This window comes from Polistes dominula, unplaced genomic scaffold (assembly GCF_049000335.1).
Source record: "Polistes dominula isolate Pdom_NZ unplaced genomic scaffold, Pdom_raw_medaka contig_16, whole genome shotgun sequence".
NCBI lineage: Eukaryota > Metazoa > Arthropoda > Insecta > Hymenoptera > Vespidae > Polistes > Polistes dominula.
This window is the reverse complement of record NW_028301040.1, coordinates 3,397,224-3,423,258: the sequence shown is the minus strand read 5'-3', so window position 1 is coordinate 3,423,258 and position 26,035 is coordinate 3,397,224. Positions and strand designations below refer to the sequence as shown.

Here is a 26,035-nt window from a genome sequence, read left to right as displayed (position 1 = left end):
TTCTACTGGCGCCTCTCTCTCTCTCTCTCTTTTTTCTCTCTTTCTTTTTCTTTTTCTTAGACGACGTTTCTTCTCGTTCGATCTTCATGAATTTTATAAATACCAACAACCCCTCTCTTTCTCTCTCTTTCTTTTCTTCTAGTTTTAGACTACGAGATAGAGGAAAAATAACTCTTGGTTTTGGTTGGCACAACCATCGATCCTTGATGCATCTCTCTCTCTCTCTCTCTCTCTCTCTCTCTCTCTCTCTCTTTTCTAAACGCAAATTTTTTGTTTAATTTTCTTTTTTTTTTGTCGGTACTACTATTTTACGTTGGTAGTTTTGGATTTTTGGCAAACGTAAGAGAAAGGAGAAGAATTTGGATTGAATAAGATGAGATAAAATTTACTTACGATTGGATTTAAATAATTGAATAAAAAATTTTATTTTTTTTTTCAAAGAGATTCGATTCCAACAAAAAAAAAAAAAAACAAAGGAATCTTTTCAAAATTAATTTGTTACTTGTTTTCTTTTTTTTTTCTTTCATCGTTTCTATTAAATACTTTTGAGAGATTAATTTTATTATCGTTTTTGAAAATTACAATTATATTTCTTTAATAATATGAAATGTTCTATTGCAATCAAATTTATATCAATTTAAAAGTTTAATATAACGTTAAAGTAAAAAAGGTTTCAGCTTATAAGAATTTTCAAGCTTTGTATTAAAGGCAAATATAAAATATTATAAATTTACAATGGAAACGTGTATTCCTCCTACGATTTCACTCTATTATAAAAAATTTAATACTAATATAATAAACGATATTAATAAAAATAAAAAGAAAGAACCACGGAGGAGATAAATATCACTATCCATTTAAGTAAATATTTTTTTTCTTTAATATCAATTAGATTTAAAATTACATGATATAATTTAATATAAAAGAGAAAGAAAAAGCTCGGAGAATTAAGAAAAAATATTTGATATGATACAATCCTAGTAGCACAAAATATTGAAAAATACTGAATACAAGTGTATTTAATATTAAATTTAATAATTTATTATAATTAAATTTAATTAATTAAATTTAAATATTAAAAAGAGCTTTAATGTCTTTTTAATATCAAATACACATGCATTCAATATTTTTCAATATTTTGTGCTACTAGGGAAGATGTTAAAAGTTATCGATAAAATTAATGACAATTTCAATAAAAAAGGAATTAAGAAAAAAAAAATACGAAGAGAAAAGGTAAAGAGAAAAATAAAAATAAAAATAATACGAAAATTCACCTTACTTCCAAATGATTAATGCAGCAACTATGGCAATATCGAGAGTAGAAAATTGATATCGCTTTGGTGAATTGTTTTACATTCTACGAAGTAAAACGTGAGCTTAGGTCAAATCTGGTCTTAAAGTAGTAGTAGATAGGTAAATACGTTCGGTAACGTGAAAATAAACGAAGCTTGAATGAAATAAGAAAGAAAAAAGAAAAGATTTGCTTGAGAGAGGATGATGAAGAAATAAAAAGAAAAAGAATAGAAAGAGAGAGAGAGAGAGAGAGAGAGGAAGAGAAAGATGAGGAAGAGGAGGAGAAAAACGGTCATTAGAATTCCCAAAGGATGGAAAGAGGGAGAAGAAAGAAGGTAGAAAAAGGTGGATAGAGGGGGGAGGGAAGGAGGGAGGGAAGGAGGGAGAGTAGGAGGGTAAGCTCTTATACGACCTACGAACTCGAGGCACTTTAATCTTCGACTCTCGACAACTTAACCTTGCGTTAAAGGGCTCTGCATTCGCTCGTACCTTCGTTCGTTCGTTGGTTAGAAAGAAAACGAGAAAGAAAGGAAAAAGGATAGCCAAGGTGGGCTATCTAATTTCTTAAGAGTCAAATCTTAGGTACTCCGTCATCGAGACTTTTCACTCACTCTCTTTCTCTCATGTATTATTATTATTTTTTTTTCTAATATTATATTATCTTTTTCTTTCTTATCTTTAATCAAAGATTATGCACGGTCTTTCTTTATTGGCCCAAAAGGCGACTTTGCTATGAATAATGTAATTTTATGACGTAAAGAATAACACTGTTATTAATAATATAACTAAGAATTATAATACTCATTTATTATTTTTATTATTATTATTATCATTATCGTTCTGTCATTTTTTTTTTGAATTTGTGCTTTTTTTTTTTTAAAAGATACGCGTGGTGCAAGAGAAGGATATTTTTTTTGAATTATTAAAGAAACATTTGAAACGCATCGTTCGAGAATGAAAGAAAGAAATAAAAGGAAAGAGAAAGAGAGAGAGAGAGGGATCGGAGAGTGATAGGGAAAGGTAGAAGGGCAGGGGGATTAAGGGAAGACTTCAAACAACTTCGATCCGACGTTCGTCTCGTAACAGCGACTACCACTACACTCAATAATTTATTAAAAGATGAGAAGGATGATGAGAAGACGTAATTACGGGGGAGAAAATCTCCAATTAAGACGTCCTTTAGACCGCATGGTCTTTGGAAAACAGTGCTTCAAATTCTCTCTCTCTCTCTTTCTCTTTTTTTCTCTCTTTATCTTTCTCTTATCCTTCTTCTCCTCCCCTTCCCCCCATTTCCTTTCCCACCACTTTTCTTCTTTTTTCGTTTTCTTCTTCTTCTTCTTCTTCTTCTTCGTTTTCTTATTCTTCTACTTCTTCCTATCCGATCATCGAGAAAACTGGAACGAGGTCTGAGTGCTTACCGAGCTTGAAATATCAGTTAACGAGTCTATGAAGTATCTCGACTAAGAGATAATGGAATTACGAAAGACGTTTGGCTTCCGGCAAGTATGAAATGGAAGAAAATATGCGACGTAGTTCGTCGTTGTCTGTGTCTATTCCCTAAATAAAACTTACTCGATATCTCTTTTTTTTTTTTATATCTAATCCCTCTTTTTATATTTATATGTTTTTTTATTCCTTTCTTTTTTAACAAATGATTCTTATGTTGTATATCCATCAAAACTTGTCTTTCATTACAATTCGTTTCTTTATTACCTCATCTTTCTTTGCACTTTCTAATTACAAACATCAGTTGGAAAATATTGTTCCTTTTTTCTTTTTTTAATGGAATGTTAATGTTTTATTAAAAATAAAATAAGGTTAATTATCTTTGTTTTTCTTTTTATATATGATCTTTAAATATAAATAATTTCGATGAATAATTATCAGTAACACCTCTTTAGTTTAATGCACACGTTCTTTTAATAAATATCTAATTGTAAAAAAAATTACAAAATTGTTGTATTACGTTGCCAACTAATTGGCACGAAATAAAAAATCCGAGGAATGTAAGAGATAATTATTTTATCTGTGTGTGTACGTGTATGTGTCTGTATAATCTTTTTATGCATGCAATAAATGTTTTGAATAAATTAAATGTAACTTATATGTAAATTTAATAGGCGTGACCGAGTGTACGTAGAATATAGTAATGAAAAAGAAAAAAAAAAAGAAAAGACAAGCATATAAAGTTCTCGAATCTTAAGAAGAAAAAAAATCTAAAGAAAAGGTCAAGATTTTCTTTCCTGTAAAGAAAGTATTCGAGAAAAGCTTTTTCGTAAGGTAAGGTCTCGCGTATAAAAAAGGTCCTATTCGTCTTGGTAAAAAGGGTCAAAAGAACATTATAAATATAAACACGAATGTGAAATTGTAATAGAGTGGCCAGGAGGCTCGCGAAAAATTCAAGGGGTTGTTGGTTGGTTGGTTGGTCGGTTTTGGTTGGTCGGACGGCTTTTGTGTATTATATTTTTTTTCCTCTATGGAAAACCAACAACTAAGGTAAAAAAAAAAGTGAACGTGTACGTGTCTTTTGAGTGAATGTGTGTATGAACCAAAGGAATGGTAGAAAGAAAAAAAAACATTTATAATATAAGAAGAAAAAAAAAAGATAAAAAGGGAACACACGAAAAGGTAAGGAAAAGTACACAAAGATGAAAATCGAAAAGATCGACGAAAACTGGCCGAAATGGAGCATGAAATCATAAAACCATTTCGTGGTAAGTCCATGGAAAATGGTCGTATGTCTGACCGATGAAAAGTAGTAACAGCAGTAGTAGTAGTAGTAGTAGTGTCAGTAATAGTTCAGACAGAAGAATAAAAAGAAAAATGAAGAAGAAGAGGAAAAAGGGGAAATAAGTTCAACAAAGAATGGTATGAGAATGGTAGAATAAGGGAAAAGAAATGAAGGGATAGGTCGGTGGTAGGTTAGTACCCCTTCGATAGAGAAAAATTGCACAACTCTTCAATAAAGGATTGGTCATGTTCTTTTTTTCAAAAGGTACTACTAGTAGCTTTTCTTAAAAGCTCTAAAAGACTTCTAGTCAAACGATTACGTTCTTATATTTCTCTCTCTCTCTCTTTCTTTTCTTTTCATTCATACTTTTGTTCGTCAAACATCTTGCTTTTACGTATACTTTTAACCAAGGCTGAAGCTTAAGGGTATATACCGTTCATAAGAGTAGTTTGTATATTACAGTATGTGATATGAAAAAAAAATAATCCTCCTTCAGGTCATAGTAGATCTTTCAGTGTTATTGTTAAATAAAAAATTGGAGATAAATTTTGTTAATATTTTTTGATATTTCTATAGCATATTATACAACAATTTAGTTTGTTATTTATAACTTTAATTTGAGAATAAAAATATTTATTTAGAAAGATGTGAGATGTGAATGGAAAAAGAATGAGTTGTAAGAAATGAAGAAAGAGGGAGAGAGACAGACAGACATAAAAAAAGAGGATGTAAAAAAAGAACGATGGAGAGAGAGAGAGAGAGAGAGAGAGAGAGAGAGAGAGAGAGAGAGTAACGGTGGATGCCTTAAGGGTTAGAAATTCTCTCAAAGTCCGCGAGAAAGTTAGATTGCTGAAATAGTTGCGCTGCCGTTCTTATCTCTGTCCTGGATGGTCCCGGAGTGGTGGAACAAAAAATAAAAAAAAAACCAACGAAGGAAAGAGAAAAAGACAAGAACAAGAGGGGGAAAGTTTGAGAAAGAGAAGAGAAAAGAGAAAGAGAAAAGTTAAAGAGTGATAAAATGAGAAAGAAAAAGAAAGTAAAAGACAGAGAAAGAGAGAGAGAGAGAGAGAGAGAGAGAGAGAGACTCGGGTGAAAATTCACAGTTAATTTATGTGCCAATTAATTGCTAATTAAGGCACCGCTTTTTCAGCCGAATTAAATTCCATGCCAGGGGATCATCCTTCTTTCTCTTTCTCTCTCTTTTTTCTCCTTTCTTCTCGTTGTTTCCATGCTATCGTACTGATTCACCTTCCTCACGTTTCAAATAAGTTGACTCTTCCTATCTTTTTTCTTTTTCTTTCTTACGACTAGCTCGTTCACGAATAACTTGTTCGTGTATGACGTTCCTCTTCTTCTACACACCAATACATACATACATACACACACACACACAAAATTTCTCTTTCTCTTTTTCTTTAGCAGTTGGAAACTTTTGCTTTCGCTTTTTCATCCCGGATTAGCCTTTAATCGGCGAAGGGTTTCAGCCCGGTTTCGCGTAAAGATATATAAACCTTCTCTCTCTTGTGTACTTGGACATTTCTTTGCAGTTCACCGTTGCTCAGGGTTCTCTCTTCTTGTTAATCCTGCCCCTTTTCGTCGCCCTTTTTCACTTCCAACGTAGAATCTATATATAGTTGGAACTACCGAATCTCAAACAAGGAGTACTTCTTCATATTTTTTTTTTCTTCTTCTTCTTCTACTTTCGCTATTACTTTTTTTCCAAGTTCCTTTCCGAACGATTTCATTTCACGTTCTTACAACGAGTCTTTGGAGACTCTCTATGCTATCAGTAATCGTTCGCAAAGCTTTAAGAGCTTGCTATCCTCTTCTTCTACTTTTTTTTCTTTTTGATTCCCCCATTCCATGGAGAAGAAACTAACAAACATAGTTTTTACGAAATCTGAGTAGAGAGTATATCAAATTATTTCTTTCCTATCATTTATCAGTTGGACTATAATATTTTTTCTTAATTTTCTATATAAACAGAACCTTAGATAAGAGTATTTCCTTCTATGATAAAATAGACTAAAAGGGATTCTATTGAAAGGAGAAGACGAGAGTATCGCTTTTTACAAGGATTCCAAAGGTAAAGACACCTATTATCCTTACAGTCAAGTTAATTGTATACTGAAAACCTATACAGGTACTCAGAGAAAGGGAGAGAGAGTTGGGATATTCTCGTTTGACCGTCCTAAAATGTTACTTTCCGTCTTTCTCCAATTTCAAGGTCCGAAACTGTTTCAATTGGTTTCCCTTTCTCTCTTTCTCTCTCTGTTAATGTTTCTGTTTCTCTTCGTCTCTCTAGGGCTTCACGTGAAGCCTTTAATTTTCGTCCTCGAAAGTTTTCTTGAGTTTCGAAACTTAGATGAAATAGTCCCTTACTCGATGGTACTTTCGTATCTACCTACCTACCTACGTACCTTCGTACCTTCGTATCTTCGTAACTATCTATCTATCTATCCATCCATCTGTGTCTAGGTTTTAACTGTTACCTTTCGTTCGATCAAACAACGAAACGATGTGAAAAAGGTGTAGAGACACGAGCTAGAGGATACAGAATGGTGTTTTCCAACATAGCCGGAGGAAAAATCGAAGAACAAACAAAGAACGTAGAAATAAGAGGAAAACAGCTGGCGCGTGAAACAATGTGCAGAGGTGTCCCCCGGTATACTTTTTGAAAAGAGAAAAATAGATACAAAAAGATAGAAAAAGAAAGAGAAAGAGAAAGAGAAAGAGCGAATGAGAAAAAGAGAGAGAGAGAGATAGAAAAATCCCGTTCGTACTCTTTTTTACTCGAGTGGTGTAAATATTGTCCTCTCTTCGTGTTCCGTAACCCACACAATGCTAAAACATATACACGCACACATACACCTTTGCAAGTTTACCTTTCGGTAACGGTGCTAAGCCGCGCGACTATACACCCTACCTTTGCATTTTTCACTCGGCGAGTACCTTTATTCGTGATTAAGCATGCGCACTGTATAATTCGAGAAAGTATCTCTCTCTACGTATATAGTCTCCCTCCTTTACTCCCACCCACCCTACTTTCCACCCTTCTCTTTTCTTCCTTCGTTGTTTCTTTTTTTCTTTTCTTTTTGTATTTATTTGCTTTTTTTATGTTGCATTTTCAGAATATCATAGAAATTTTTGTTGAAAAATGTTGTTTTTATCCTTTAACTTTGATATTACATAAATGTGCCGCTAATTATGACAGTGGACATAGTAAAGAACGAGAAAAAAAATAGTAAAATTGAAGAGCCATTCTTTTATTTATTTGTCTTTGATTTTGTTTTTTCCTCTTATTCGATATTTCACAAAATTTCTCTTTCTATTTGTTTCTTTTCTATTACAACAAAATGATTTTCTTTTTTATGTAATTAATTATACAATTATTAATATCGTAAGATAAATCATAAAATAAATTAATAATTGATACAAATCATCTTATTATAATTATCGTCACAAATGTAATTTCTGTCGTGAGATTATTACAAGAAAAAAAATATATAGAACCAAATAGTTGAACTATCCGTGAATACTTTTGGTGAGAAATAGTTCTGGTCTCCTAGAATTGGTGAAAAACAAGTAAGCGAAAAGTCCTCTTAGTCCTCGTGAAAATTTCATTTGGTCTTCGTCGAAAGTTGAAATTAGGGTAGGTAAAAGATAGGGTAATGGTTAAAGAGAGAGAGAGAGAGTAGAAGTATATGGATATATATAGTCTCGATGTCGAAGGATATTCGAAGAAGTTCAATTTATCTCGGGACTTTGATATATTCATGAATGCTGATCGACCGCGAACTTTGCCTTTTATCCAATATATACCTATCCATACAACCCCCTCCTACTCCTCCCCCTCTCTCTACACTTACATAGATAACAAACAAAATATATATATATATATTTTTCAGGAAAGTGATTTCGCGCGAGTAAAAAAAAAAAAAGGAGGAATAGAACTTTTCTCACTAAATAAATCCGTCCAATGAAATTCGACTTCTCCTATCTCTTTTCACCTTCCCCATCCTACTCCCCACTCCCTCGTTCTATTGATAAGTAAAAGAAATGGAGTTCTTATAGCGAATGGTAAAAATATTAAGAATAAGTATTGGGATCGTTGAAAAAGAAAAAAGAAAAAGAAGTTTTGTTTGAAATCTTTCAATGTTTCGATCGATAAAAAAAAAAAAAATAATATAAAAGAATAAAAAAGTAAAAAAAAAAAGAAGAAAAAAAGATGGATGTGGATAAGAAAATAGTTAAAAGTGATTAGTCGAAAAATAATAGAAGCAACGAAGGAGAGAACGCTGAATCGACGTTTTTTTTTTTACTACTGATGAAAAGCAAAAAAAAAAAGAAAATAAAAAAAAATAATAGAAAGGAAAGAATCTTACATTAGAAATGGAAAAAAGAAAAAAAGGTTTATCCTATATATATATATATATATAACCTTGTTCTCTTTATCTAAAAGTTTTCTGTGCTCGAAAGAAAGAAAGAAAGAAAGAAAAAATAACTTTTCATCGCGCTATCGCATCTTCGTCCAAGCTCAGCGAATTTTCACTTCGGTGAAGAGGGCAATCGGTATTTCGAGGAATCCTTTAACCATAACGTTATCCGATCTCAACCATGGCTATCCCCCTTCCCCCTTTCCACTCCTAACTTCTTTTCAAAGTAGCATCAACCGATGCAACGATTCCGTGAATCCCGAAAATGTGACTTGCCTAATAATATCGCAATGAACATCGTCGAACTTTCTTTCAATCTTTTTCCATTTTTTTAAATTATTTTTTATTCTTTTAACTTGTTCTTTTATCTAAAATAATACGCAAATTCTTGATGAAAATATCTTAAAGAATTAAGAGAAAATTCGTGGTTAAATTTGGAAACCGGGTATATTTTACTCCGCCTATCTTTTTCGAAGGAATTTCTAGAAAATAATCTACATTTTGTGGTCTTAGTAGAAAATAAAAAAAAAAAAAAAAATATAAAAGAAGAAAAAAAAAGAAGAAAAAGAAAGAAAGAAAGCATACGAATCGTAACGATCTCCTCAGTGGTTACCATGGGGTTGTGCTCGCTTTATCCTTCATGACTTCTCGCGTGCACGCGTTTATAGGAAGTAGAAACGGTCGAGATAAACTTGCTACGATAACAAGAGTAGGAGGTAAGAGAGAAAAAGAGAGAGTAAAAAAAGAGTAAAAGGAGGAGGGAATGAGGAAGAGAAGGAGGAGGAGGAGGAGAGAGGGGCATCGTGGGATAACCGTGGCCTCTTTCGCGTACCGGCAAATGGTTTTCAGATTTTTACAGGCAAAAGCGTAACGTTGGAATGAAAAGAAATTCAAAAGAGTAGAAAAAAGAAACAGAAACAGAAAGAGAAGGAGAGAGAGAGAGAGAGAGAGAGGAGAAAGGAGAGAGGAGAGGTTGGTGGTTGTGGGAGGAAAAAAAAAGTTCGCTCTTGGAAAAAGATTCCATGAAAATTCTGCACCGACGTTTCCCGTAATGACCGCTGATTCTTATTTCTCTGTCGTTTCTACCAACGACTCGTGTAACTTGTGCTTTGCGTATAAGCCCTACCTATTTTTTTTTTTTTATATATCTCGAAGAAGGGGACGTCTCTCTAGAGAGAAAGAGAAAAAAAATATAGAGAAAAGGGGGTGAAAGGGAAGGGGGTGTATTCGAATAACAGCTTGGTACTGCCTTGACCGATTAATTTACTTGAAACTACTTTGGTGTCTTAGTGGTTAATGCTACTACTGTAAAATTCGTACGTTTTAAACGAAACGTAATGTGATATTGTAAGACGATGGATAAAAGTTAGATAAACGTTTATGCAAGTTAATTATTATGCGAATAGAAGAACATTTTTTGATTATAATTAATATTTTGTTTTTATGGTAGTTAGTTTGTTGTATTCGTAAATATTAAAGTATAAAAATATTTTTAAATGCGATTATATTCAGACAAAAATTAAAAATATCTTTACGATAAATAACGAGAAGAAGGAATTTATGTTAATTTGATTGATATTAAAGCATGGAATATTATTATGGAAATATGGTAATTATTATTTCCTTGATGATTATTTCGAATTATTCGATAAAACTTTTTACGTTTTATTTCAGATATCAAATTTTTACGAATGAACGAACAAACGAACGAACGAACGTAAAATTGTTAGGGAAAATAAAACGTAGGAAGAATTGTAGAAGAGTCACAGGTTATCTCGAAACTACGAAAAGATAAAATCTTCCACGTTATCGTGATCAAAATACGCGGACCCCTATATATATTTTGCATCAGGGGTCGTTGAAATCTAGCGGCTCGTTGACATTGAACCTACGTGTTTATGGTGGGTTATGGTGTTTAGTAGTGATGGTGTTGGTGAATTTGAACGAAAGTCGAACGTTGTGATCACGTTGCAAAACTGTGTTCGTTCGATCGACAAAAATTACTCTCTCATTCTTTCCCTCTCTTTCTCTTTTGTGAGGGTGCAAAAGCGAGGATTAAACGATATTTGATGGTAGCAATCTGAGTATAACGAAAACAAGAGAAAATAAATAGAGAAAGAGAGGGATGAACGAATAAAAAGACGAATAAGAAAAAATAAATCTCAAAATGTTTTAAATAATTATTAATAGCGTATGCAAAACTTTTTATTTTGTTCTAAATTATGGTGAAATTATTTTAGAAATGTTTAACATAATTTGAGACATAGGAGTGAGTATGTAGTTGTATAAATTTGTTTTTGAAATAAAACTGATGAGCGATCATGTGGATAATAACATAAATAATAAAAATAATTATAGATCGATTATTAATTATGATCAAACTTGTTCTATTTTCTCCAACACTATTTATCTATCTATCTATCTACCTATCTATCCACCTATCTATTTATCTATCTATCTCTCGTTACACGTACATTACACATTCGTTGTATCATTACATGCTTCGGTTAACGATAAATCCCATTATCCCGTTATAGTGACGTGGCATTGATATGTATGCTATACTATCATGGTATGTGATGATATAGATAGGTAGTACATTCAATAATGAGGTTACATGATCGTGCTTATTGTACTCCTACGAGATAATCCTCTCGTTTATCCTTATAACTATTTATTCTCATTAATTTGTAAAAAAAATTTAAACCCAGAATATTATTCGGAATTGAAAAGAATGCAAAAATAGAACTTAAGATGGTATTTAATATACCGTTTGGGAAGGATAAGTATATAAGAAGATTTTGAAAACTTAAAAAAAAAAAAAAAAATAATAAAAAGATAAAAAAGAATAAAAAAAAAAAAAATATATAAATCGAACAAAAAATTTTGTTTCATTTGGCAACAACAATGGTACAAAAAAATTGTCTTTTGATATTAATTTCTTTTTTTTTTGTCCCTCATTTTTTTTCTTTTTTTTTTTTTCTTTTTACGTGTGAATATTGCAACGAAAGTACGAGTACACAGCATCACTTTGGGAAACTTTTCGAATGCCACTAGGATGCTTTTTAATCTCTTGAAGCTTTGTCAAATCCTACGAGGAAATCGATTCGCGAAACACTGCCGACAGATAGACGACAGGCGTCGATCGAAATTAAAAGCGAGGAAAAAAGCGTAGAGAGAATAATAAAAATTGAGGGAGAGAGAGAGAGAGAGAGAGAGTGAAAGAGAAAATTTCAGATAACGATCTCACACCTGAAACACAGCCACGGCATATTACCGCACCTGTGGGAATGCGTTCACCTGGCTGGCATCAGCTTTATAACAAATAAATTGAAATCGCGAAAGAGAATCGAATGAGTGTCCGTGATTTACGAGCTGAAACCGTACCGCTCGATGGAAAAAATGCCATTGACACGAGATATTTCTCAATATCCTGGAGTGCGAAAAAGTACCAAAAAGAAAAAAGAAGAAACAAGTCAAAAGAGAGAGAAAGAGAGTGAGAGAGAGAAAGAGAGAAGAAAATCGACAAGAGTATGCTTGGCATTGATAATGGAAAGAGAAGCGAGTTAAGAGAGTTGATGAAGGGGGTGAGGAATACAAAAGGGAGTAACATAAGGAGGGGGAAGAAAAAGGTAGGAAAAAAAAATTGGAAATTCGACTAAACTAAAACAGGAACGATAGTTGATTGCCTTTCACGTTTTATTTCTACTTTCTTTCCTTTCTTTCTTCCATGTTGTTTATTTTTTTTTCTTTTTTTTTTTTTTACAAATTTTTCCCACCCTCCTTCTGTTCCTTCCCTTTTACTTTCGACGTATTTTTTTTCTACTTCTTCTTTTTCCGTTTGCTTGTTATCATCCTTTTTCCCCGTAGTATCGAAAAAAAAGAAAAGAAAAGAAAAGAAGAAGAAGAAAAAAGGGGGAAGACGAGAAACAACGGGGCAAAAATATCCCTCGAAGCGAAGTTGGAATCGAATTAAAAAGCTGCCCGAGCCAATTAAGGCATTTCGTAAAAGTTTAAGAGATTCTTTCCGCGAGAGAGGCCAAGCTTTTTCTCGATGCGCGTCGAGAGAAAGAAAGAAGAAAGAAAGAGAGAGAGAGAGAAAAAAAGATGGCTTTTCCTTCTTCCTTCTTCCTCCTTCTCCATTAAGGGCCATTAAGCTGCTCGTTCTACCATATAAACAGAAAACGAGCAAAAGGAAAGGAGAGCTCGAAAGAAGAAACGAAGAGAGAATGAGAGAGTGAGAGAATGAAAAAGAGGAAGCATAAGAATTGCTTAAATGGTACAAGTTAAAAAGATTCAGAATATGATCCTATTGTAATTTTCTAAATATTAACAACTATGACAACAATTTTAACACGAAATTTTTCTACCAGATTTTACATACTTTCATAACTTTTTATCAAATTCTAATCGTTGATATAAAATTTTTAATATTACTATTTTTGTGTGTTTTATTTTAATACTAATAATTTAAAAATTAAACAAATATTTTTGATTATAAGTACTAAGGAAAAATGATGATTTTAAGTATTTCATTCAGCGACTAGCTGTTCTATTATCCAATACAAAATTGTGTTCAGAAGAAAAAGAGAGAGAGAGAGAGAGAGAGAAATAGCGTTTAAAGACGAGGCTTAAATCAGTAAACAGTTTTAAAGCTGTTATCCACATTGAGAATCCAGAGGGAACTCGGAAATTTCGGTTGAAGTCTTCACGTTTCCCTTTTGCCTCTTGCTGCTGAGCCCTCCTAAACTGGTGGCAGCTGTTCCGAAAGCCCTTTTCAAATATTAAACACCGGCTTCGCTCAAGCCCTTCTTTCCTTTCTCACTCATCTTCTCTCTCTCTCTCTCTCTCTCTTTCTTTATCTATCCATTTATCTATCTTTATCTTTCTCTTTCTCTTTACACGCTTCCGCCTCTTGATAACGTTAATAGCCGTCAGATAATGTCATCCGGAGAAAATTGTATTAAACGAAGACGAATGCAAATGAATAGAGTTATATTTAGGAAGAAAGAGAAAGAAAATACATCCCTTCCTCCACCTTCATCCCACCCCCTCCCCCTTGCCCTGCTCTTCCGGTGAGAAAACAAATTATCAAAATACACAAGCAAATCTTATTACGCTTCATTAATAAACAAGAATAAAATCACATTGTATTATATTTTTATTGAAATCATTTGCAATTATTTTAATTAATTATCGTACTATAAATAATTATAGTTAAGATAAAAAGATGAAATAAGATATTATCCTAGAAACATTTTGCAAGTACAGAAATAAATTACTTTACTATTGTTGAAAGACTCATTAATAAAGAAAGCATACATATTTGATTTCAATTGGAATGATTTTGTTAATGTTTGAATTTCTTTTTTATTTTGTTATTTTTCTTTATATGAAAGTTTTGAAAAATAAATGACTTACCTTCGTAGACGGTGAGTTGGGCCTCGGCAGATACCGCATCGCCAACTCCGTTTTCTGCAACGCATTCGTATGTGACACTGTCTCGTCCTGCTCTGACAGGTTCGATCCGTAGCAAAGCTCCATGCTCGTAGGTATGTACGAGGTATCGTGACTGGGATTCTGCGACAGTAGTAAAACGATCGTGAGTCAAGAAAATAAAGTATAGCGATAAGTAAGATGTTCCGTTTATATGCGTACACATGTGTGTATATATGTATATATGTATGTGTGTATGATAAACGAGGTATGTCGTGTCGTTAAAACATCTCTTACGGTTTTGTTCATACGAAAACTAAAAATACTTTACGAGACAACGAATTGGTGATACAAAGTTGAGAAAAATAGAAAGACAGAAAAAAAAACATAATAAAATAAAAGTGAAAGTTTAAAAAGAGAATAAGACAAAAGGTTTAGGGAAAGGGAAGAGTATAAAGAAACGAAGAAGAAAAGAGAATTGTGTAGATGTTGGGAAATAAAATTAATGGGACGATGAAGATCGAGTTAAACCGATCGAACCGGTGAACGATCTACAAGATTGCAGGAGAAGGTTTCGAAGCAGTTACAAGCTATCATCTTCCTCCCACGAGATTAACGACCGAGCTGCCGCCGACTGCTTCGCTTGCCTGCATACGATAAGTGGATTGACAAATGCGATTTCACGTGATTATCCAGCCTTCGATGATCCTCATAGGATTAGTACGAAGGCAGTTACTCTGCAAGCAAACCAGGTAGAAAGAGAGAGGGAGAGGGATATAGAAACATGCTGGAATATTCTTGGCCAATCTCGTTAAATCCACAATCTCTTAGTTTTTACCATAATAGACTTTACATGGATGTTAACGATCGATAATTCTATGCATAACATTCGTATTATCGATTATATATGTATACATATACGTATGTGTTAATGAGAAAAAAATTCAAATACATGAAAATTATTTACTCGAAATTTCCAACACAATAATTATTATTTGCTATTGGAAATTCAATATGTTTATTAGCAGGATAGACTTGTTATAGATGTTTATTAACGATCGATAATACTACGAGCAAAATTCGTGTAATAGATATATGTAAATATAATATTAATGTTAATCGAGAATAAAAGAAAAGGAATGTAAAAATTAGTAACTTATATTAATATATAAATATGCATTCATTATTACGTTAATGACCGATCGATAATCCTATTTGTAATATTCATGTAATCCATAGATACAATTATGAAAAAAAGTATAAAAGGATATGGCAAACTAATGGCTCGTAATTAAGAAATTTCAAATTAATCAAGGATCGATATTTATCATTGTAAATAAAAAATCAAAAATACGTGTCGCTATTAAACATATAATAAATCTAATACAATACATTATAACAGATAAATTAATTTATAAATAAATAACCATCGAATCCTTTAAAAACGACAGTTTCTATTTCTCTCTGACATTTGTCTCTTTCAAATTTAGCATGACGATAATCAATCGTCTTTGAGATTATTAAAACTAACTGAAGAGATGAAATGAGAATGTGTTGCATATACATATATGTATATATATATATATATATATATATATATATATATATATATATATATATATATATATATATATTTCGTAGAACCGATAGTGTGTTCGTTTTAGAGAAACTCTTGTACGTGCTTGACATCTATGTAGTGTTTAATGTGTTCAATGTGTACCGGTTGGCACGGCGGCGAGCCAAAGTACCGGTAACTCGAAACGATACAGATAAATCAATATTTGAGCGTATCCGTAGTACCTACTCCTGAGACTCCTGAAAATAATGAACCAAAACTGGAACTACAAGGGAACTCGTACTTCTACCAATGAGAGAACGGGAGAGAAAGAGAGCGAGAGAGAGATATGCACATACTCTTTCGTTAGGATCGATTCGTATTGTTTAGAATCCCATGAGCAACTGACTCGTATCTATTGTTTACTTCGACATAGAATAGTAGCAAGGTTTAAGCTAATGTTTACATTCAAATTTGTATGTAAGTATAAGACTACTTACGTAGTATGTTAAACACACACATTTGTATATTATTATGTGTATTTATGAACATTTGTGTGGGTAAGAAATATATTATTAAATGTTTATATCCTGTGTGGAAACAAAATACGTATTATAATGCTTACTATACATAACAAAATAACACATATAATAGGATATTTCTTTATCCTATTCTATGTTTGTGTGTGTTCGTAATTTGTTAAATATGTATAATAGAAAGAAGAAAAAGAATGAGAGAAATTAAAAAAAAAAAATTAGTCAGAATTAACCGTGGGACTGTCTTAAAAATTTTATGGAAACAACACCTGCCACGTCTCACCTGCATCCTCTCGTTCGAAATTCCGGTTTGCAAGAACTAGCAAACAACTGCAAAATCTAATTCGAAAGGGACACCTTGTGCTCTTGTTAAATAAAGAGAGGAAGTGGGAGAGGAGTGATTGCTGGCTTGTTCGTGAAATATTCTCTCCTATCTGTCGTGAATTTATCACTAAGAAAAAGAGAGAGAGAGAAAGAAAGAGAAAGATCAATGCTTGGTAAAATTCCAAAAGATAGGATTAAATATAAAAGAAGGTAAAAGACGAGAAGATAATTTAAAATTCCTTAATTTATTTGAAAGTAAAAATTTCATTGAATCATCTCTTTCCATTACTTTTCGGTTGTCCATTTCGTCATTCGAAGCTTCTTCGAAGATTTTATCAAAAAGTTTCATTTCCAATGGCGAATTTGCAACGCTTCTTCGATCGAAGTAAAAAAAAAAAAAAAAAAAAAGGTAAGATCAGAAAGAGGAAGAGAAAAAGGGGATGTGGGGTAGTTGAGAAACGAGTGGTTCGATGGTTGCTCGAAAGAACCACTTTCGAACGAAAGTTACGAAGAATGGGCAGAGCAAAAAGCCTCCTCCTCCTCCTCCTTCTCCCCTTCTCCAGTCCAGTCAAAAAAAAAAGGTAAAAGTAAAGTAAGGAAGAAGAGTAGACTTACGTGAAATTCTTTTGCCGTTTTTTCTCCAGTGTATTTGCGGGGGTGGTGCTCCTTGTGCCGTGCAATAGAAACTTGCAATTCCACCTGCCTTAACTTGCTGCGATTGAGGCTTCACCAGGATCATCGGTGGATCTGTTAACAAAGAATAAACAAAAAAAAAACAAACCTTCGATTAGAAATGATATTTTAAATGAAAAGAGAAAAACTTAATAACTATTGAAATATCCATTTTTTCCTTTTATTATACGACACAATACCATATAAGTATAATAATAAGTATAATATAATAACGTATAGTAAAGAACTTATTATACGTTATAATATGAGAAAAGAGACGGTAATATACGATGATTTACGTGTGCGCAAAATAAAATCATATATAACAATCATTATAAACCTAAAATTCTATCTTCTTATTTACAGAGAGGAAAATACTCTCGGTTAGTTTGAATCAATTTTAACATTTTAAATTAAATTTAACACACTCTTGTTAACATTTCAATGTATACTTTGTACCCACAGAATGATAAATAAAATAAACGAATTAAAAGAGTGTATATATATATAAAAAAAAAAAAATAAAAAAAGAGAGAAAAAAAAGGAATATATCGGTATCTGTATCTATGGTGTGGTTCATATACATACATATATCTTTTATAAGCTTCCCCAAAACTCCCCCAAAAAAAGAAGAATAAATAAATAAAAAAATAAAAAAAGGATGAATAAAAAATCCTTTCAACCACAGCGACGATAGGTAGGAGTCAGAAAATTGGCTCTTGGTGTACACGCATGTAGGCATCGCGATTGACACGTTAATCGATGAAACGAGACGCGGCTTCAAAAATCGATCCTCGAATCGTTTGGAAGGACGAAGCCAGACAGAGAGACGATTTTATCGACGCCGGACAACACATAGCCTGGCCTGGCCCGGACGCGGTGGCTACTCACCGTTGGCCCACCTCTTTCTCTTTTTCTCTCTCTCTTTCTACCTGACGGTGAGCGAAATTAGTCGGATTTAGTGCGGCGGAAAGTCCAAACTACCTCGCCACGCTTTTACCCACGAATAAAGAGACGGCCGCGGCAAGATGGATGAACGCGACGCCATCCTTTGTCAGGACTGGGCTGGTTTCCATCCCCCTCGACAACCACCCCTCTTAACAGTCACGAAACTACCAAGAAATAAAGATAGAAAGAGAAAGAGATACGGTTGGTTTCAATCTATATATATACACGCTTGTTTGTTTGTTGTTTGTACGTATGTATGTGTGTGTGTGTGTGTAAGAAAGAGATAGAGAGAAACAGGTAAAAAAGGAAACAACACAAAGAGAGTAAAAAAAAAAGGATCTAGAGAAAAAAAAGGGGTGATAAGGTAGTTTGGGTGTGGGTGGAAGGATAAAAAGAGGAAAGATATTGGTATCTGGAGCGAGACTAGCAAGCAAAGTACTAAATTGGTCTCGAAAGTTGTGGTGAGGGGTGAGGTACCGAAATCGATGGGCGCGCCCGCCGTTTATGAACACTTTTCCGCATAGTGGCCGCTTAAATGAATATTCGTGAAGCATATCCACACACCACGAATGAAGAGAAAAGCAAGCAGGCAAGCGTTCTAGCTTGTTGCCTCAGTTTGTTGGATGTGTGTATACGCTTTTTATCTCATCACTTTATTGTCGAATACTCTCTACTTTCTCTCTCTCACTCTCTTTTGCTTTCTCTTTCTGTTTCTCTCTTTATCTCCATTTCGTTTCACAATGGAACACCGCGAAAGGATTTTATTGTTTGGCTCCCGCTTCAGGATAATGGATGATAATAAAACGTGATTCCCAGTGCGAAGTGCTGAAAGAACAGTTTTATATCAACGATTCTCGCGCTTCGAATTCACTCTAACGTCAAATTCTATGTAGTAGATATCCCTCTTTTTTCTATTTTCTAAAGTTCTTTCTTTCTTTCTTTCTACTTCTTTTTCTTCTTCTATGTTTCACGTATCTGTGAAAAATAGATCGACTCGATGTCATTAAAAATACCTTCGAGACACCATAAAGCGTCTTGGTGGGGTTGTCCTCCTATCGTAAGAATCGTCTACTTGCTTTTTTCGAACAAATAAAATCTGTTTTATGGTTCTTCTTCTTCTTCTTCTTCTATTCTTGTTTAAATTCGATTTAATAAAAAAAAAAAAAGAAGTAGAAGAAGAAGATAATTCTCGAACGATCCATCGTATCATTTAGGATACATTCAATTTTCTTTCTATCATTGTTGCACGTGAACGGTGAAAAATAAATCGAGTAGATTTGATTGAAAATACCTTTGAGACGCTATAAAGCGTATTCTGGGTTGTTACCTTATTACCGTAAGAATCGTCTACTTGCTTTTCGAGCAAATAAAATCCGTTCTATAATTTATTGTTCCTTTTTTCGGTTAGGAAAAAAAGGAAAAAGGATAATTCTTGATTAACCGTCTCATTTGAGATCATTTTAAATAGATGATTTTTCGAAATTTGTCTTTAGAGGAGAGATAAATTTTGACAATCGGAAAATTAATTATCTTTTGAGAAAGGATATCCATGTTTTAATTAGAAGTTTCCTCAGATAGATTTGAAAGAACAAAAATATTTCTATTATGTATAAGGAAAGTAAGAGAAAGACAGAGAGAGAGAATGATAGGACGAACTATACGTCGAAAATTCGTGAAAATTTAACAATATTATCGAACAGAAAATTCAATAACTATATCCGTTTAGATCTATGGATCATTTACGTTAGATCATACGTTACGTGATTTATGAAATACGTTCGTTACACGAACCAACCCATGGACCGCGAGAATCGATGAGCTACATTTTCGAAATAAGCTAAATATTATTCATATCCATTCAGACAACGTTTATAATTTTTGATTGAATCGTGTTCGACGGAAAATTATATACTTCTCTGTAGAAAGAGAGAAAGAGAGAGAGAAAAAGAGAGAGAGTGAGAGGGAAAATGTGCATTGTGCGTTCGAACAAATTGTTGCCATTCGTTCGCAACAAGTCCATTAGTCGATTACATTTATTCTACACGTTCGTTTCCCTTAAAAGCTTGGATATAGAGAAATATAGTCAATGATCAGGAAATTTATTGAATCGGATGTGCTAAAATAAAGAAAAGTAAAAAAATAAATAAAAAATAAAAAAAAAAGAAGAGAACAACAAAATCTCTATCAATGATACTATTTATTTGATAAATAAACTAAAGCTATTAAATTTAACGAAGAAAATATCTTCTTTCTCTCTCTCATATTCGATTCTACCAAATTCTATCCATTCTCGTGAATTTTTGACAAGGCTACGAAAACGATATGACGATTGTTTCGAAATGAAATTGAACGAACGAATAAACGAAGATGGAGAATGGAAGGGAAGTGGGCGATGGGAGCTCTTTAAAGCTAATCGATTTTGCAGGACGACGAGAAATGAATTATTTTCGAGTTCGATACTTAGAATTGGACTGTATAGTATTTAGCCTATGTGAGTAGAAGTATATAAAGGTTTTTAAAAAAATCATACTAAGTTTGTCTTCTATTATGAAAGTAGTACTAGAGTATGGCTGGTAAAAGGTGAGAGGGACGATAAAACTCATTTTCGAAAATTTCGACGTGGTGTAATGGCGTGAGCTCGTAGGTTGGTTGGTTGGTTGGTTGGTTGGTTGCACGGCCTCGATCGAGCCATTTCGTTCTAAATAGCTTCGAAGACTCTTTCGACATTACGGAGAATCCTTTATGGAGTAAGACCACGCTACTAGCATGAGCTACAGAAGAGAGAACACGAGAGTGAACGAATAAGAGAGAGAGAGAGAGAGAGAGAGAGAGAGAGAGAGAGAGAAAGATCGAGGTCAAGCTCTATGCTCGTTAAAATGTTGCTATATCGTTGAAAGAACAGGGTCACGGTATGTTCCCAAAGCGTAACAATTTTCCGATCGTCTACTTTGCCACAAGATACTTTTATCAGAGGTTGTGTGCGATAATAGAAAGTATTGGAGTATTATTACTACGTATCATCATCGTTAAATAAAAAGCGAACTAGAACGATTCTTTTCTTTCTTTCTGAAGAAACTTCTTTTTCGTAAAGACGAACGAACGGAGAAATAATAAAAAAATAGAAAGAAAAATAAATGTAAACATTCCTTTTGAAAAATAATAATAATAATAATAATAATAATAATAATAATAATAATAATAATAATTTAATAATAATATTCTCAGTTATAGAACCAAGAGAGATATAAAGAAGGACAGGATGAAAGCGGTAATAGGATCTACAATCCCTTGTTGATCTACGAGTCTCGAATAATAAAACGAGAACGAGTGGAATACAAATGGAATCGAATGGTAGAGGAAACGTGAAACGCCGAATTAAATCAGGGAATTACATTCCGAATGATAATTCCACTCATTAAAAGTCGCCTTGATACATAGATATGCATCCATTATGTATGGATACCAAATTTGTTTTTGATGGTATCGGTATAGTTTCGTTTATTGAAATTAATTATTAACGATTTGAAAATAATCGTTTCAAGATACACGTTGCACTTTGTTTGTGTGTTTTAGTGTATGTGTTTGATATTGCGTTAAAGGTTACAGTGGAATGAGGATTGGGGGTAGTTAGGTTATTGGATAGAAAAGGATGGTGTTAGTAAGATTAGGGTGGGAAGGGGGTTGGGGGAAATGAACGAATAGAAAAACGAAAAATAGTCAAAGTCTTTGAAAAAGGTAACGCACGTGCCAGTGTTACTTTAGGCAAAGACGCAGAAAAAAAAAGAAAAACAGAAAAAGAGAATGAGAATGAAAGCAAAGAGAGAAAGAGAGAGGATGAACGAGAGCGAATAGGAAAAGTGCTGGTAAAAGGACAACTCGGAGTGTACACAAAGATTAAACGCCAAGGAAAATTAGATTGCGAAACGCGAGGCATGCCGTCGCTTGCATTCCGTAAAATGAATGTCCCACCATTTTCAGACGTATTCTCCAGACGAACGGTTGAAATATACGAGAAAGTAAAAGGGGTGGAACCACGGACGATAGCAACGACAAATGTATATAACGTTAATAGAACTTATTATAATAAAATTTCATAAAATATGTAAAACACGTATATGAAATTATAATGATACTTTTTAATTATGCAATGAATCTAATGAAATTTACGAATATGATAATTGATAAGAAAATTATATATATGTATATATTTAAAATAGAAAAAAAAAAGAGAGAGAAAGATGATATATATATGAATGTCTTGGATATTTATGCAACAAAAAAAAATTAATTTTAATTAAAAGGATAAGAAGATCATAAAATGTATGTATCGATCTTAAACAAAAGTTAAGCAGGAAAAAATGTGTGTAAGAGAGAGAGAGAGAGAGAGAGAGAGAAGAGGGACAGTAATATTTCATTTCATACTTGAATTTCTTACCATAAGCTTTGGATTTCGTGTAAACTCGTTTTCCCGTGAAAAAAAAAAAAAGAAAAAAAATTCTTTAGCTCGGTAAGAAAAAGTTTAACGAAGTCGAAGAACGAAGGACGCGGGCTGGGCGTTTTTAGTATAAAGAGTGGTGGTGGTGATGATGGTGGTGGTGGTGGTAGTTGCGTATTACCAAGTATACTTTACGTCGTATAACGCGGGCGCGCGAGCGCGAGCCGCGCGTCGTAATTGAAAAAGTAGCCGATAACGGAGCAATCTGCATGCGATTTAAATAAAATTACGCGACTTTGAACCACCGACGGCATTTGGTCGAAACGTTATTCCGCGTTATCGGATCCATTAGAGATAGCTACGATATACCTACCCCAAAGTATAATAGAAGAGGAGAGAGGAGTTTTGCGAGCATGCCTGGATAGAACAAAAATATTTAAAAAAATAAATATAATACATTGAAAAAGAAACAAACAAAAAACAGAAGAAGTGTATACGAAAGATGTGAAAGAATGACAGACGGGAAGACAGACAAGCAGACGGACAGATGGGTGAATGGATGGTTGGATGGATGGATGGATAGTCGGCAGACAAGCAGATAGTCAGAGATAACGAAAGAAGAGAGACATATAGATAAACGGTCAAACAGATGGACGGAAACATAAACGAAGATCGAGAGAATGAGATAATAAAAAGAGAAAGAGAAACAGAGAGAGAGAGAGAGAGAGAGAAAGAGAGTTGGTCAAGAAGCATCGAGAAAATCGATATCGAACGACCGATTAATTAGCGAGAAAGTGCGTAAACGCGGAAAGTACAATATACAACACAAGTAACATGGCCGATGGCAAAACGAGAACTAGCCGCAAGCTGTTACGCGAACACGTTATTAGCCAAAAACGCGAAACAATTATACAATAACGCGTTATCGCCCAGTTTGAATATGTCATGGAGAGGAAACGTGCGTTCGTCCCATACGCAGAAAAGGGTAAAGCTACATATGAAGGGAGAGAGGGACGGGCGGAATGAAACGAAGGAGGGAATAGAAACGATCGTCCGTACCCTCCCTCCCCCTTTCCACCCTTTTCCTCTGACCGCTCTCTATCCGAGTTGCTCTACCGGGCACGTGTCACGGGACCAGAGTGTGTACGAGGGTGCGTAAATGTGGACGCCCGGTCTCGTTTATGGAAACGAAACGGATGGTAATTACGAATCGAGGGGTAGTCATTTTGAATAGCCACCCACCCTTCCACTCTCCTCCTCTCCCTGTCGATATCTCTCTTTCTCTTTCTCTACTCTGTGCTGTACTGTGCTGTACTGTGCTGTGCTGTATTCTCTACTACCGCTGAATTCGAAAGAGAAACCCCCGATTCTCGCGTCTCTCGTACCTACGAATTTTCGACGTTTCGAGGATCCGGTCGATATGCTCCCGGCGTGGCGTGGCGTGGCGTGGCGTACCGTGGCGCTGCAATTTCCGATGCAGCTGCAGCTGCAGCTTGTGCCCGTCGACTATAACTCTCTCTCTCTCTCTCTCTTGTTCGTTCATCGATTGTAAACGCGCAATAGTCTAACGATGATTTTCGACCCAAAGGGAAAAGTAGGATGCAACAACGTGTGTACGAACACGCGCATGTATTATGTGTGCATGTGTGTCTATGTGAACGAGGGCAAATGTACATTCCGAGAACACAGTTCTGCTTTATCATAAATAATTACACGAACCTTATCAACATTTTCGTGTATCGAAATGCATGCAACATCTACCATCACCACCACCACCACCATCAGTACCACGATCAACCGGTACACACTGATTTTACCATTCCGTCATGCTTTTCGTTCTTTCGTTTGGTTCGTTTGGTTCGTTCGTTCAGAGAACGGCAAATATTAATTTAATTTAAATGGAATTCTGTCCTCTTTCGTGCCTCGTCCGTTTCCTCTGTCGATCGAGTTGTAAGCAGGAAAAGGATAAAGGAAATAAAAGGAAATCTCACTCGGTAACCTACGTCACAAAATTTCAATTGGAATTTCTTTTCATGAGAGAAATTATGAAAAAATATTGATTCTTAAATGATTTTCTTTTCTTAAAATTCAATTTATTATTTCTATGGATTTTAATTTTTTTTTACTTTTGTTTTTTTTTCTTCCTTCTTGGAGATTTTTGTTTGTTTGCTTGTTATTTATTAATTAATTAATATTTCGTAATTATGATAGATATGCGTATAAGCGTATAGAATAACCTACATACAATAATTTCGAGATAGATGAGAATATTATTTAATACGCCGATATATATATATATGGAATATTATCGTTTTGCGGCGAGTTGTCGCACGAAAGAACGGCCGAACATCATTATTAGCGATTATTATTTAAACGGATTTCCTGGTTCATTAGATACTCTCGTATAAACGCGCATCGATTTACTTACTCGCCAATTCGACTTCGGTCTCTCTTGATATCGGATCGAAAAGCTATTAAAACAACGATTCGTATGGATTAATTACGATTTCCTGAACGAGAGGAGCTTGTGTCAATGATCGATCCACGTATAGAGATAAACTCGGAAAATATACATATCTCAATAGATTTACATAGAGAGAAAGATAATACATACGTACTCGGATATATAAATTCAATATAGATAAGAAAATTCAAAAAGAAAACGTTCACGTCCATTGATCGATCAATCCATCCTTCAATTCTGTTACATCTTTAAATATCTCGAAAAAAAATCGTAATAATTAAAAACGTTCCTATAGGAAAAAGAATGGAAGGGCTAGGATGGGATAGGGTTTGGAGGTGCGTGTAATTCGATTAATGAAAAAGATGTCGAAATATTTGATTAATTCGGTCTAGAAGGAAGGTAACCTTTGTACCGACAACAAATCGATAATTTCATAATGGAAAAATGACTAGCGTAGGAAGCTTAACTCGAACGGTCGCGTTAATCGAGTTTTACCACTCTGCCGACAGTCCGCTGCACCCCCGTACAACACAGTTCATACGTAGTGCGCGTGTACGAGAGGAAATAATTCGATAAATAAAATTCAGACGCGGACAATAATTCGTTTGGTCGCGTCTACCCTTAATTGAAAGCTCCAGATACGTTTACGTTATTTTATACGTATATATATGTATGTATGTATGTGTATTTATTCGAACAAGGTATATACCACGTTTTGCATAGACAGTATTCACCTACTACTAGCACCTATCTACCATCTTTCTATTTTTGCTCTTGTTTCTTGTTTTTTTTTCTTTTTTATTAACGAAACGCAACGAACTCGACGACTACGACTACAACTACGACGACGGCGCCGACGACGACGAAAACGTCGGCAAAATTTCAATTTATTCTCCTTTGGAATTAAAGCGTCCATTACACCGTAACTTCATCTCTACCGCCTCGAGCTCCGCTTTACCGCCACTCATTTTCCTTCCCCACCCACTTCCTTCCCTCTTCTCTATCCGTTACTTCTCAAACCCTTTCCGCACTCTCTCCAAGCGTACTTTTCCTCGTCGTCACCTCGGTTGCTCTTTCTTCTGCGATAAAGTTAAAACCCACTACTACGATACCGTACCGTACCGTACGGTACGGCACGGCACGGCACCGGTTGCTAGCCGTGGTAGGAGAAACTGCAACGATTCTGCAACAGCAGGCCTTGCTTG

General features: G+C 34.2%; 1 protein-coding gene across 10 annotated transcripts in view; it reads right to left on the bottom strand.

The window, feature by feature from the left end:
* Positions 1 to 26,035, bottom strand: part of Lar (tyrosine-protein phosphatase Lar) — a 506,717-nt gene that overhangs the window by 127,407 nt on the left and 353,275 nt on the right. For all 10 annotated transcript variants that reach the window (XM_015317927.2, XM_089174791.1, XM_089174795.1 and 7 more), the window contains 2 exons: positions 16,927 to 17,058; positions 13,882 to 14,040 (listed from right to left, as the gene is read on the bottom strand). In XM_015317927.2, the coding sequence (XP_015173413.1) occupies positions 13,882 to 14,040; positions 16,927 to 17,058 (291 nt within the window). The remainder of the gene's footprint in view (positions 1 to 13,881; positions 14,041 to 16,926; positions 17,059 to 26,035) is intronic.